The 14,023-nt window shown below is 46.2% G+C and overlaps 1 protein-coding gene across 6 annotated transcripts in view; it reads left to right on the top strand.

Annotated features, from left to right (window-relative positions):
* Positions 1–14,023, top strand: part of SLC1A6 (solute carrier family 1 member 6) — a 29,889-nt gene that overhangs the window by 4,368 nt on the left and 11,498 nt on the right. For 5 of the 6 annotated variants that reach the window (XM_016935339.3, XM_016935338.3, XM_016935336.3 and 2 more), the window contains 5 exons: positions 2,612–2,823; positions 3,654–3,791; positions 7,024–7,228; positions 11,169–11,211; positions 13,189–13,532. In XM_016935339.3, coding sequence (XP_016790828.1) covers positions 2,619–2,823; positions 3,654–3,791; positions 7,024–7,228; positions 11,169–11,211; positions 13,189–13,532 — 935 coding nt within the window. In that variant the 5' untranslated portion in view covers positions 2,612–2,618. The remainder of the gene's footprint in view (positions 1–2,611; positions 2,824–3,653; positions 3,792–7,023; positions 7,229–11,168; positions 11,212–13,188; positions 13,533–14,023) is intronic. The other variant, XM_024351183.3, reaches the window with a different exon arrangement.

The following is a 14,023-nucleotide window of genomic DNA, read 5'->3' as shown; positions in this document are numbered from 1 at the left end:
GGGATTACAGATGTGAGCCACTGTGCCCTGGCCATTTTCATTTTTTTTGGTTCCCTTTTATTTTGAGTTGATACAAAATACTTGTACATATTGATGGGATACAGTGACATTTCGATACATGTATACAATGCGTAATGATCAAATCAGGGTAATTAGCACATCCGTCATCTCAAACATTGATCATTTCTTAATGTGTGAATGCTCAGAACCTTCTCTACTGGCTTTTTGGAAAATATAGAATAAATGATCATTAACCATAGTCCCTCTACGGTGCTGCAGAACACCAGAACTCATTCTTTCTATCTAGCTGTAGTTTTGTATCTGTTAACCAACCTCTCCCCATCCTCTCCTCCCGCCTACCCTTCCCAGCCTCTAATACAATTCTACTATTTCCCTGATGTTTTCATCTCTTTCAAAATCAGAAGACAGAAACAAGCATTTAGGTGAAAGAAAATGTTATAATGTAGAATATTAACATATTCATTTTAATTTTTAATTTTTTTAGGGTGGGTGCGGTGTCTCATGCCTACAATCCCAGCACTTTTGGAGGCTGAGGTGGGAGGATCACTTGAGCCCAGGAGTTGGAGGCTGCAGTGAGCTGCACTCCTGCCTGGGTGACAGAGTGACATTCTGTCTCAGGTCTTGAACTCCTGGGCTCAGGTGATCCTCCCCACTCAGCCACCCAAGTAGCTGGGATTACAGGCATGAGCCACAGCAGCTGGCTCCATTTTTAAAATTGAGGGGAATTCACATAACACAAAAGCAACCATTTGAAAACGTACAATTCAATAGCATCTAGTATTTTCATTATGTTGTGCAATAATTGTCACCTCTATCTCGTTCTGAAATAACATATTTTTCTTTATATGAATGCAGTTGTGAAATAGAATTTTAATGTAGGCTTTTTTTTTAATGAAGGAAGGGGTGCACAAAGAGAAAAGTTCCTCAGGCCCATGAAAATCACAATTTCTGAGCTGCCCTGTATATGTGAGGTGTTTAGTTGGTAGATGGATGGGCGAGTTTTAATGATTATATGCATTTTATTTAATGTTGATGAAAAATATAATTCACATTTCAAGTAGGGGTCTAAAGTTTCCATTTTAGACACATTTTTAATTTTAATTTTTAAAGTATTTATTTATTTTTATTTTGAGACAGAGTTTCACTCTGTCATCCAGGCTGGAGTGCTGTGGTGCGATCTCGGTTCACTGCAAGCTCCACCTCCTGGATTCAAGTGATTCTCTTGCCTCAGCCTCCCAAGTAGTTGGGACTACAGGCACCTGCCACCACGCCTGGGTAATTTTTGTATTTTTAGTAGAGGCGGTGTTTCACTGTGTTGGCCAGGCTGGTCTCGAACTCCTGAGCTCAAGTGATCTGCCCGCTTCGGCCTCCGAAAGTGCTGGGATTATAGGCGTGAGCCACCGCGCCTGGTTCGGTACGGTTTTTTAGGTAAGTGAATAAGGACACATGGATATGGCCAAATATAAAGAGGAGACGCAAAAGCCTGCAGTTTGGGAAACATCAGTACAGTGCCTGCCACCCCAGAGGGGCTCATGAACATCACGCTGTGGCCAAGAATCATTATCATTTCATTCCCAAGGGACTCCCCGCTCTCCTGACTCCCTGCTCTCCCTGTTGCTCACCTGGGCATTCAGGCAGAATAGCTGCATTTACTGGGCACCTGCTGTTTGCCAGGCACCTGCTGATTTTGTCCTTGTGAAAAGCCTCCAGGCTGGACACAAAACCGTCCTAATTTGGGGGACTAGCCTCCGGGTGCTTTGTCTAGGGCTCCGTATGCAGCTGGCACTTCACAAAGGCTTGTTAATTTCCCTTGAGCCACTGGGGCAGCCCCCAGAGGCTTGTGATGATCTCAGTGAAATAAGAGTGGGCTGGAGTCAGGGTGTGTCAAAAAGGTCCATTATTTTTGTGGTTTCCTCATCTTCCCAGCCATTCTCAGGAATGATTCTGGAGACTTGACGTTTTCCTGCCAAGCGGGCACATCGCAACAGACTTACCTTCCCCCTCCCCTGCCATTTTTTTTTTAGTTATATTTTTATTTACTTGTTGTTCTTAGAGACAGGGCTGTGCTCTGTCACTCAGGCTGGAGTGCAGTGGTGCAGTCACAGCTCACTGCAGCCTCAAACTTCTGGGCTCAAGCGATCCTCTTGCCTTGGCCTTAGAAAGTGTTGGGATTACAGGTGTGGGCCACTGCGCCTGGCCTTTGTGCTTTTTTGGAGGGGTGGAGGTCTCACTATCTTGCTCAGGCTGGGAAGATCATAGATCACTGTAACCTTGAACTCTTGGGCTCAAGTGATCCTCCTGCCTCAGCCTCCCAAATAGTTAGGACTACCACCCCTAGCTGTTTTTAAATTTTTAGAAACAGGTTCTCACTATGTTGCCCAGGCCAGTCTTGAACTCCTGGGCGCAAGTGATTCTCCTGCCTCCGCCTCCCAAAGTGCTGGGATTACAGGCGTGAGCCAAAACACCCAGCCACCCCCGCCTTCTGAGAGTCCTCAGGAAGCGCTCATTACCCTTCGCAGCCTTCGCCATCTGCCCACGCTGGCCTTCTGTCCTGGCCCTCACCAGCCCCAGGCTTCTCTGTTTCCCGCAGATAGACCATGAGCAGCCATGGCAACAGCCTGTTCCTGCGGGAGAGCGGCCAGCGGCTGGGCCGGGTGGGCTGGCTGCAGCGACTGCAGGAAAGCCTGCAGCAGAGAGCACTGCGCACGCGCCTGCGCCTGCAGACCATGACCCGCGAGCACGTGCTGCGCTTCCTGCGCCGAAACGCCTTCATTCTGCTGACGGTCAGCGCCGTGGTCATTGGTGAGCTCTGCCTCTTGGAGGGCGGGGACTTCAGGGAAAGGCGGGGACTTCAGGGAAATTCCTGGCCCCTACACATCTCTTTGCTGCACCCCCTCATTCTCACCTGCACACACGTCCCAGTCCCACCAGTCACCCTCAACCCCCCACATAAAGACACACCACACAGATGAATACACATGTGTGCAAACACAACTGTGTGTGCACACAATGTTACATGCATATCCATGTGTACACACACACATATATACATATACAATGTACAAACACACTTTACTATGCACACACACATATGCGTGCATTGAACTTAAGGTGCAAACACAGAAACATGCACACTTGTGCATGTATGTTGGAACTTATAAACACATTCACATCTCTACATGCATTCTCTTGAGTACACGTGCACACACTTATGAGCTTAAGAACACGTACACTCCCATGTTTGAAAATAGTAAGATACACACAAATCACACCTATAGATGTCCAGGAAAACACCTGTGCAGATTCATGTGTATATGCCCCTGTATACAGACACCTATACCTGTTCACAAGTGAACGTCTACCGTCACATATCCTGGATATATACACACACATTTACACATTTACATTTGCACAGACACGGACACACATTTACACAATATCAATATGGTAACCCATACATGCATACATTTCTACAATGTCTGCACACATCAGTACACACACAAATACACACACTCATAGGATATTTCTCTCCCTCACTCCCACCCTTGCCCTACCCTTCTTGGGATGGATGGACCCTGCCTGGGGCTGAGCGACCCAGACTTCAGTCCATGGACCCCTTCTTTTGGCCCTAGGGGTCAGCCTGGCCTTTGCCCTGCGCCCATATCAGCTCACCTACCGCCAGATCAAGTACTTCTCTTTTCCTGGAGAGCTTCTGATGAGGATGCTGCAGATGCTGGTGTTACCTCTCATTGTCTCCAGCCTGGTCACAGGTGAGAGAGCCCAGGCCAGTGTTGGCCTCCAAGACCCATCCAGAGCCTCAGCTTGAACCCAGAGCCAAGGCCATCCCAAGCATGGGACCACTTCCTTGACGCGGCACCTCAAACATGGAGCCTGTGTCTGGTCCAGGGTCCTTGGCCAAACAAAGCCCAGGTCCCAATCAGTCCCAGGTTCCAGACCCCATATGACCCCACACCACTTATCTCAGTAGGCTTCCTGTCCTTTTCCTTGGAGGTAAAATGCCAGCCTGCAAGGGGCTTAGTATCACAAAGTAGTGAGAGAAAGTCTTGGAAGGGCAACGAGGGAGGGTGGCTGGGATATGGTATGGATGTGCAGGGAGTGGGGTGTCGATTAAGGTGTGGAAGGTGAGTGAGATGGAGGTGACAGCTTAGTGGGTAGAGGGTGGGATGGGAGTATGGTTGGCTTATGCAGGGGTCCACAAACTTTTGCTTTAGAGGGCTGGATAGTAAACATTTTCAGCTTCAAGGGCCATATGGTCTCTTTTGCAACTAGGGTTGACCCTTGAACAATTTGGGTGTTAGGGGCACCAACCCCCACACAGTAAAAAATCCACATATAACTGTTTTGTTTTCTTTTGTTTTTAACAAAATCTTGCTCTGTTACCAGGCTGGGGTGCAGTGGTAACATCTTGGCTCACTGCAATCTCCACCTCCCAGGTTCAAGCAATTCCTCCACTTCAGCCTCCCGAGTAGCTGGGACTACAGGCACGCACCAACATGCCCAGCTAATTTTTTGTATTTTAGTAGAGTTGGGGTTTCACCATATTGGCCAGGATGATATCGATTTCCTGACCTCATGATCTGTGCACCTCGGCCTCCCAAAGTGCTGGGATAGCAGGCGTGAGCCACCACGCCCGGCTCACATGTAACTTTTGACTCCCGAAAAGCTTAACTACTAATAGCCTACTATTGACTGGAAGCCTTACAGAGAGCATAAACAGTTGACTAACTCATATTTTGTATGCTGTAAGTATTATATACTATATTCTTTTTTTTTTTTTGAGACAGAGTGTCGCTCTGTTGCCCAGGCTGGAGTGCAGTGGCACAATCTCCGCTCACTGCAAGCACCGCCTCCTGGGTTCATGCCATTCTCCTGCCTCAGCCTCCTGAGTAGCTGGAACTACAGGCGCCCGCCACCATGCCCGGCTAATTTTTTGTATTTTTAGTAGAGACAGGGTTTCACTGTGCTAGCCAGGATGGTCTCGATCTCCTGACCTCGTGATCCGCCCGCCTTGGCCTCCCAAAGTGCTGGGATTACAGGTGTGAGCCACCCCGCCTGGCCGTTATACTATATTCTTAAAGTACAGTAAGCTAGAGAATAGAATGTTATTAAGAAAATCAGGCCAGGTGAGGTGACTTATGCCTGTAATCACAGTGCTTTGGGAGGTTGAGGCAGGAGGATTGCTTGAGCCCAGGAGTTCGAGATCAGCCTGGGCAACACAGTGAGACTCCATCTCTATATAAAATAAAAAAAATCAGCAGGATATGGTGATACATGCCCATAGTCCTAGCTACTCGAGAGGCTGAAGCAGGAGGATCACTTGAACCCAGGAGGCTGCAGCGAGCTGTGATGGCACCACTGCACTCTAGCCTGAGCAACAGGGTGAGACCCTGTCTATTAAAAAAATGATAAGGAAGAGAAATTTTATCTACTATTAATTGAGTGGAAGTGGATCATCATAAAGATCTTCATCCCCTTTGTCTTCATGTTGAGTAGGCTGAGGAGGAAGAAGAGGAGGGCTTGTCTTGCTGTCTCAGGGGTGGCACAGGCAGAAGAAAATCCATGCATAAGTGTACTCGAGCAGTTGAAACCCATGCTGTTCAAGGGTCAATTGTACTCGATTCTGCCATTGCAGCACAGAAGCAGCCATAGACAATATGAGAACAAATGGGCATGGTTGTGTTCCAATAAAACTTTATTTACAAAAGCAGGCAGAGGGCCGGATTTGGCATGAGTAGCAGTTTGCCAATCCCTGGATTTGGGGATGGGGAAGAAGAAAAAGGCATGAAGAAATGGCTTCTTAGGTTGGGTTTCCTAGAAGCAGAGCCTGACTGAGATGGGGATATCTGCACAGGTGATTTATTGCGGGATAGCTCTCAAGAGAAACTCGCAAGGAAGTGAAGGAAGTGGGACAGGGCTGGGAAACCAGTGAAGCAAAGATGTGGGTTTCAAAAGAAGGCTGGCCTCTCAGCCTGATCCCATGGGGAGCTCTGGAGTGTGAGCAGAACCACAGAATTGAATCCCTCCCCAGCTCTACTGCCACCTGAATCAAAGGAGTTGGCCATTGTGAATCCCTGCACAGTCATTCTTTGGCTCTAGGTCTCCCCTGGGGTTTCTATGGGCAAGGCAGCTCCCATTTTGCTGAGGGCAATTCTCAGGAGAAGTGGGCAGCCTGAGCTATTGTAGTCAGTGCTCTTGGGGCTGAAGGATCAGCAGATTGGCTTGGGAAAGGGTGTAGGAGTGGAGCACCAAGAATATGTGCCACAAAGGGTGTGCCGTGAGGTGGGTTGGAGGAAGGTGTGATTTTGGGATTAATAGTGGGATGACAAGTGGAATGAAAGTTAGGTTATGGGCCAGGCGTGGTGGCTCATGCCTGTAATCCCAGCACTTTGGAAGGCTGAGGCGAGTGGATCGCCTGAGTTCAGGAGTTCGAGACCAGCCTGGCCAACATGGTGAAACCCCGTCTCTACTAAAAATACAAAAATTAGCTGGGCATGGTGGCAGGTGCCTGTAATCCCAGCCACTCGGAAGGCTGAGGCAGCAGAATTGTTTGAACTGGGGAGATGGAGGTTGTAGTGAGCTGAGATCGCACCATTTCACTCCAGTCTGGGCGAAGAAGAGTCTGTCTCAAAAAAAAAAATAGGTTATGGTGCAAAACAAGAGAAAACAAGACTCAATAGAGGATGGGGTGAAAGTGTGGAAAAGGTGGCTTGGAGTAGAGGGAAGGCAGTAGGATAGTGGAGTGCTGCTTGGGATAAGGGTTGGGATGGAGTGTGAGGGTGTGTATTTGGAAAATAGAATAGAAGTAGAAAGATGGTGGTGCGGGTGAATGGGTAATGGGTGGGTTTTGGGGTGGGCTATAGGAAAAGGGATGCTTGGTGGGTCGGCTATTGAGTTGGTGATATGGGGAGGGTGGAACGGATGCTAGGAGAGCTGGCGTTGGGTATGCATGGAGCTGCGGGGGCCACATCATCTGTCCTTCAGGTATGGCATCCCTGGACAACAAGGCCACGGGGCGGATGGGGATGCGGGCAGCTGTGTACTACATGGTGACCACCATCATCGCGGTCTTCATCGGCATCCTCATGGTCACCATCATCCATCCCGGGAAGGGCTCCAAGGAGGGGCTGCACCGGGAGGGCCGGATCGAGACCATCCCCACAGCTGATGCCTTCATGGACCTGATCAGGTGTGCCAACCTAAAAAACACAATATACGCATTTGGAAAAGGAGACTTTATTTATTGTAAAAGGTTATAGCCTGCAAAAAGGTCATCCCACAGGCTGGGAAGCATGCGTCCGGTCAAGAGCAGAGACAGGCACTTCTAAGGAGGAGGGGTTGGAGTAGGAGCTTTATGCTGAATGGGTTGGCTAAACATGCATATTCAACAGGTTACAGGAGGAGCTATGAATATTCATGTAGGTAGCCCTGATGCATGCATATTGAACAAAGTTGCATGTAACATGTGACCCCATGTCCACTTTGGGGTGGATACTTAACATTTACTTAACATTTAAATATATCACATTTAGGCTTTATACATCAAAAGGTCTTTTCAGGACACGAAGGTACCCAAATGCACAGCCTCTGTCAATGAGCCAGAACCAGCCCATGGTCAGTGGTGTTATCAGGAGAAAGTTACTGAAATCAGTCCCTTGTCCAATCAAAGCTGTAGTTATGGCTGGTGGAACAGGGGCCCCATTAGTCCTTGTCTGTGAGCTGATGAGTTGTAATTATTTTAATATTGCTTATCGTAAGACTAGTGTTTGTTTAACTCCTAGAGAAAAAGAAGAACCTTTTGACAGCTAGAACACAATTTATTCTTTGAGCGTAGGGTCCATGACTTAACCCCTGCCTGGCATGGTCTTAGATCCTCCTTATAATTTGGTATCTTATTGCCGCGAAGAGCCTGTTCTATCAGTCTTATGATTTCTGTTTTAATTTAATGCATTAATAACATTAATGTGGGTTAGTTGTTGTGTCTAGATTATAAAAGGGAGAGAGTGTAAGGAGGCGTGTCTGACCTCCTGTCCCATCATGGCCAGGAACTCAGTTTTAAAGTTGTTCTGGGGTCCACTTGGCCACAAGAGAGTCTGTTCAGCTGTTGGTGGTGGTGGTGGCTTAGGTGTTACTTTTAGTTTACAGGTGACTGTACTCATTTTGATATGATTTCTGACTCTACTTGCAACAACTCATACTGAAGGAGAGACAAAGGGGACAGGCTCCCGCAGCCTGGACATAGCAGCGCCCATAGTATCCACCTGTGGTACCCAATTTCTGCCCTGGAACCTTGTATATATTCTCCAACAGCAGCTGCTGCTAGAATATGATCTTAGGATATGACCCTTAAGGTAGGGTCAGAACAGCTGGTATTTGCCTAAGCATCATTGGAGGGTGAATGATTCTCTTAGAGCAGCATGATTTTTTAATTTATATTTTATTTTATTTTTTACTTTAAGTTCTGGGATACATGTGCAGAACGTGCAGGTTTCTTACATAAGTATACATGCGCCATGGTGGTTTGCTGCACCTATCAACCCGTCATCTAGGTTTTAAGCCCCGCATGCATTAGGTATTTGTCCTAATGCTCTCCCTCCCTTTGCCCCCACACCCCCCAAAAGGCCCCAGGGTGTGATGTTCCCTTCCCTGTGTCCATGTATTCTCATTGTTCAACTCCCACTTATGAGTGAGAACATGCAGTGTTTAGTTTTCTGTTTCTATGTTAGTTTGCTGAGAATAATGGCTTCCAGCTTCATCCACGTCCCTGCAAAGGACATGAACTCATTATTTTTTATGGCTGCATAGTATTTGCATGGCATATATGTGCCATATTTTCTTTATCCAGTCTATCACTGATGGGCATTTGGGTCAGTTCCAAGTCTTTGCTATTGTAAATAGAAGCAGCACGATTTTTAAAAAAATTAACTAAATTTTTGATTTTTTATTTTTATTATTAAAAAATATTTTTGCTATTAATAGTTGCCTTTACTCTTTTAATTGTTTTTATTTTTATTTTTGCACTCCATTGCCCAGGCTGGAGTGCAGTGGCATGAGCTTGGCTCACTGCAACCTCCGCCTCCAGGGTTCTGTTGTGCCTCAGCCTCCAGAGTAGCTGGAATTACAGGTGCATGCCACCACACCGGACTAATTTTTGTATTTTTAGTGGAGACAGGGTTTCACCATGTTGGCCAGGCCGGTCTTGAACTGCTGACCTCAAGTAATCTACCTGCCTCAGCCTCTTAAACTGCTGAGATTACAGACGTGAGCCACTGTGCCCGGCCTATGAAAAATTTTTTAATTTTTAATTTCAATAGCTTTTGGGGAGCAAGTGTTTCTTTGTTACATGGATGAATTATATAGTGGAGAATTCTGAGATTTTAGTGCATCTGTCCCGCTAGTAGTGTACATTTTACCTAATGTGCAGCTTTTAATTTCTAACTACTCTCCCCGCCTCCCACTTCTGAGTTTCTAAAGTCCATTATGTCACTCTGTATGTTTCTGCATACTCATAGCTTAGTTCCCACTTATAAGTGAGAAATACTGTATGTGGTTTTCCATTCCTGAATTACTTCACTTAGAATAATGGCCCCCAGCTCCAACCATGCCAAAGACATTATTTCTTTCTTTCTTTTTTTTTTTTGAAACAGAGTCTCACTCTGTCGCCCAGGCTGGAGTGCAGTGGCATGATCTCAGCTCACTGCAACCTCTGCCTTTCGGGTTCAAGCGATTCTCCTGTCTCAGCCTCCTGAGTAGCTGGGATTAGAGGTGCCTGCCACCATGCCCAGCTAATTTTTGTATTTTTAGTAGAGACAGCGTTTCATCATGTTGGCCGGGCTGGTCTCAAACTCCTGGCCTCGAGTGATCCACTCATCTCAGCCTTCCAAAGTGCTGGGATTACAGGTGTAAGCCACTGCACCCAGCCTATTTCATTCTTTTTAATGGCTGAGTAGTATTCCATGGTGTACATATATCATGTGTTCTTTATGCACTCATCAGTTGATGGGCACTTAGGTTGGTTCCATTTCTTTGCAACTGTGAATTGTACTGTGATAAACATATGTGTGCAGGTGTCTTTTTGATATAGTGACTTCTTTTCCTTTGAGTAGATACCCAGCAGTGGGATTGCTAGGTGGAATGGTAGATCTACTTTTAGTTCTTTAAGAAATCTCTCAGCCAGGCACAGTGGCTCACGCCTGTAGTCCCAGTACTTTGGGAGGCTGAGGCAGGCAGATCATGAGGTCAGGAGATTGAGACCATCCTGCCTAACATGGTGAAACCCCATCTCTACTAAAAATACAAAAAATTAGCCAGGCGTGGTGGCGGGCACCTTTAATCCCAGCTACTGGGGAGGCTGAGGCAGGAGAATTGCTTGAACCCGGGAGGTGGAGGTTGCAGTGAGCCGAGATCGCACCACTGCACTCCAGCCTGGGCGACAGAGCAAGACTCCATCTCAAAAAAAAAAAAAAAGAAATCTCCATACTGTTTTCCATAGAGGTTGTACTAATTTACATCCCCACCAGCAGTGTGTAAGTGTCCCCTTTCCCCCACATCAATGCCAACATCTATAGTTTTTTGACTCTTTAATGATGGCTGTTCTAGCTGGGGTTAAGGTGGTTATCTCATTGTGGTTTTAATTTTAATTAAAGCAGCAAGATTTTTGCCACACAGAATCAAGGCTAGCCATGGTTCTACCTTAATCATGGGCCTAGACGAAACCTAAAGTTAAAAGGGTTTAAGAGTTTTCTGTGGTTTTTTGAGGCATCACTGACACATGTGTGTTTGAATTAAAGTCCTTGAGGTGATGTAGGGCTGTGGCCACGTGCTCAGACAGACCTGGATTTGAGGGCCATCTGCACCTCTTAGCAGCTCTGTGGCTCTGGGTAGCTTACATCAATTCTCTGGGCTGTGGTTTCTTTCTATGTGAAAGGCAGCATTCAATAGGACTCATGTCTAGGGTTATTGTAGTGTTTTAATCAGATGATAGTAAGATGCTTGCTCAGTGCCCAGCCTAGAGGAAGCATTCATATGTTGGCTGCACTATTGTTGTTCTTGGTGTTAGTATTACTGTTATCACCCTAGATGCCCTTCCATGGTCTAACCACTTTCCTTCTTCTCATGTTTTTCTGCAGAAATATGTTTCCACCAAACCTTGTGGAGGCCTGCTTCAAACAGGTCAGGGGGAAGTACACAGTTTGATCAAGGAGATTCGGAGGGTGGTGGGAGCTTGGGGCTGAAGGGATGGTCCAAGGGCAAGAGGCGGGAGGAAGGGCCTGACAGAGCAACGGGCAGGGGTTCTTGAGGAGTCTAGGAGAAAGGATGTATTTTCCATGGTGATCTGGGAGGGTTAGGGAGAAGCACCTAGGTCCGAGAATGGTGGCTCAGGCTTGTAATCCCAGCACTTAGGGAGGCCAAGGCGGGAGGATCACTTGAGGCCAAAAGTTCAAGACCAGCCTGGGCAACAAAATGAGACTCTCTGTCTTTCAAAAAAAAAAAAAAAAAAAGATTAAAAAAAATTAGCTGGACACGCCTGTCTCATCTACTTGGGAGGCTGAGGTGGGAGGATTGCTTGAACCCAGGAGATCAAGGCTCCAGTGGTCACACCACTGCACTCCAACGTGGGTGACAGAGCAAGACCCCATCTCAAAAAAAGAAAAAAAAAAAAGAGGACTTAGGCCAAGGACTTCCTGAGCGCAGGGCTAGAGGAGGCAACAAGGCTGGTGTAGAGATTCCAGGAATTTTGACCATAGATGGTTGAGGGGAGAGGCCCTCAACTCTGGTTAAGCATTGCCCAGGGAGCTTGTGAAAAATTCAGAATCTATACTACTTCCACACATTGGTTGTTCACTTCCTCATTCATTTATTCAGGCACTTATTCTTCAAAAAATATTTTTAATTTATTTATGTTCAAATTCACACAAAGATTATATGTATTTATGAGGTATGATGATGTTTTGAAATATGTCTGCATTGTGGAGTGGCTCAATCAAGCTTACTAACATATCAATTACCTTATATACTTAACATTTTTTGAGATAAAAACATTTAAAATCTACCCTTTTGGTGATTTTCAAATACACAATACGTTGTTATTAGCTATAGTCACCATGTTGTATAATAGAGCTCTTGAACTTATTCCTCTTGTCTAGCTGAAATTTTGTGTCCTTTTACCAACATCTCCCCAATTTCCCTGCTCCCCAGTCCCTGGTAAGCACTATTCTATTTTCTGCTTCTATGAGTCCAACTCTTTTAAATTTCACATATAAGTGAGAGCATGCAATATTTGTCTTCCTGTGCCTGGCTTATTTCACGTAGCACAGTGTTTTTCAGGTTCAACCCTCTTGTCACAAATGACAGGATCCCCTCCTTTTTCAAGGCTGAATAGTATTTCATTGTATATGTATACCACATGTTCTGTATCCATTCATTCACTGATGGATACTTAGGTTGATTTCATATCTTGGCTATTGTGAATAGTACTGCAATAAACATGGGAGAGCAGATATCTCTTTGAGATACTGATTTCATTTCCTTTGGATATATACAGTAGTGGGATTGCTGGTCCTATGGTAGTTCAATTTTTTTTTTGTTTTTTTGAGATGGAGTCTCACTCTGTCGCCAGGTTGGAGTGCAGTGGCACCATCTCAGCTCACTGCAACCTCCGCCTCCCAGGTTCAAGCGATTCTCCTGCCTCGGCCTCCCAAGTGGCTGGGACTACAGGCACGCACCGCCACACCCAGCTAATTTTTGTATTTTTAGTAGAGACAGGGTTTCACCATGTTGGCCAGGATGGTCTCAAACTCCTGACCTCATGATCCGCCTGCCTCGACCTTCCAAAGTGCTGGGATTACAGGCGTGAGCCATGCCCGGCCGGTAGTTCTATTTTTAATTTTTTGAGGAAGCTCCATATGATTTTTCATAATGGGTTTACTGATTCATTCGCTCATTCTTCCATGCACTATTCAAGTCATTCATTCACTCATTCAGATCTGCTGAATGAGTGATAATCGATAATGAGTGATAATCGATAGTGAAGATCTTATCAATCTTCCAGGGTGTGGGAACTGGGAATCAGTGGTCTCAAGGAATTTCTCCAGGCGATTCTGATGCATCCGCTGAATTGAATCTGGGCGCAATCTCTCTCTATTTCAGTTCAAGACGCAGTACAGCACGAGGGTGGTAACCAGGACCATGGTGAGGACAGAGAACGGGTCTGAGCCGGGTGCCTCCATGCCTCCTCCATTCTCAGTGGAGAACGGAACCAGCTTCCTGGAAAATGTCACTCGGGCCTTGGGTACCCTGCAGGAGATGCTGAGCTTTGAGGAGACTGTACCCGTGCCTGGCTCCGCCAATGGCATCAACGCCCTGGGCCTGGTGGTCTTCTCTGTGGCCTTTGGGCTGGTCATTGGTGGCATGAAACACAAGGGCAGAGTCCTCAGGGACTTCTTCGACAGCCTCAATGAGGCTATTATGAGGCTGGTGGGCATCATTATCTGGTGAGTCCTGGTCTGTGCCCACCGGAAGGTGGAGCCAGAGCTGGGAAGTCAGGCTGTGGGGAAGCTGCCGAAGGGCTTGCTGGGGACTTTTGGTCATTCATTTACGTATTGGGTGATTCACTTACCCACTCACCAACTCATTCATTCATGTCTTTCTGGGATGATTTCATCACTAGTTCACTTCCTTGTTCATCTGTTCATTCATTCATTCTTCTATGCATTGGTTAGTTCATGGAATATCTCACTCTTTCATTCATTCATGTCCTTCTGCAATGATTCATTCACTGCTTTGTTCATCTGTTCATTCACTCATTCTTCTATGCATTGATGAAATCACTCATTCAGTGATTTATTCATCTATACTCATGCTTCAATGCATTGATTTACTCATTTCCTCATGCATTTATTCATTCATCTATGCATTGGTTAAATCACTGGCCAACTCACTAACTCATTCATTCATTCACACTTTTCTGCAATGATTTGTTCAC

This window comes from Pan troglodytes, chromosome 20, assembly GCF_028858775.2.
Source record: "Pan troglodytes isolate AG18354 chromosome 20, NHGRI_mPanTro3-v2.0_pri, whole genome shotgun sequence".
Classification (NCBI taxonomy): Eukaryota; Metazoa; Chordata; class Mammalia; order Primates; family Hominidae; genus Pan; species Pan troglodytes.
Note: the sequence above shows the minus strand (reverse complement) of the source record. Positions and strands in the feature narration are given on the sequence as shown.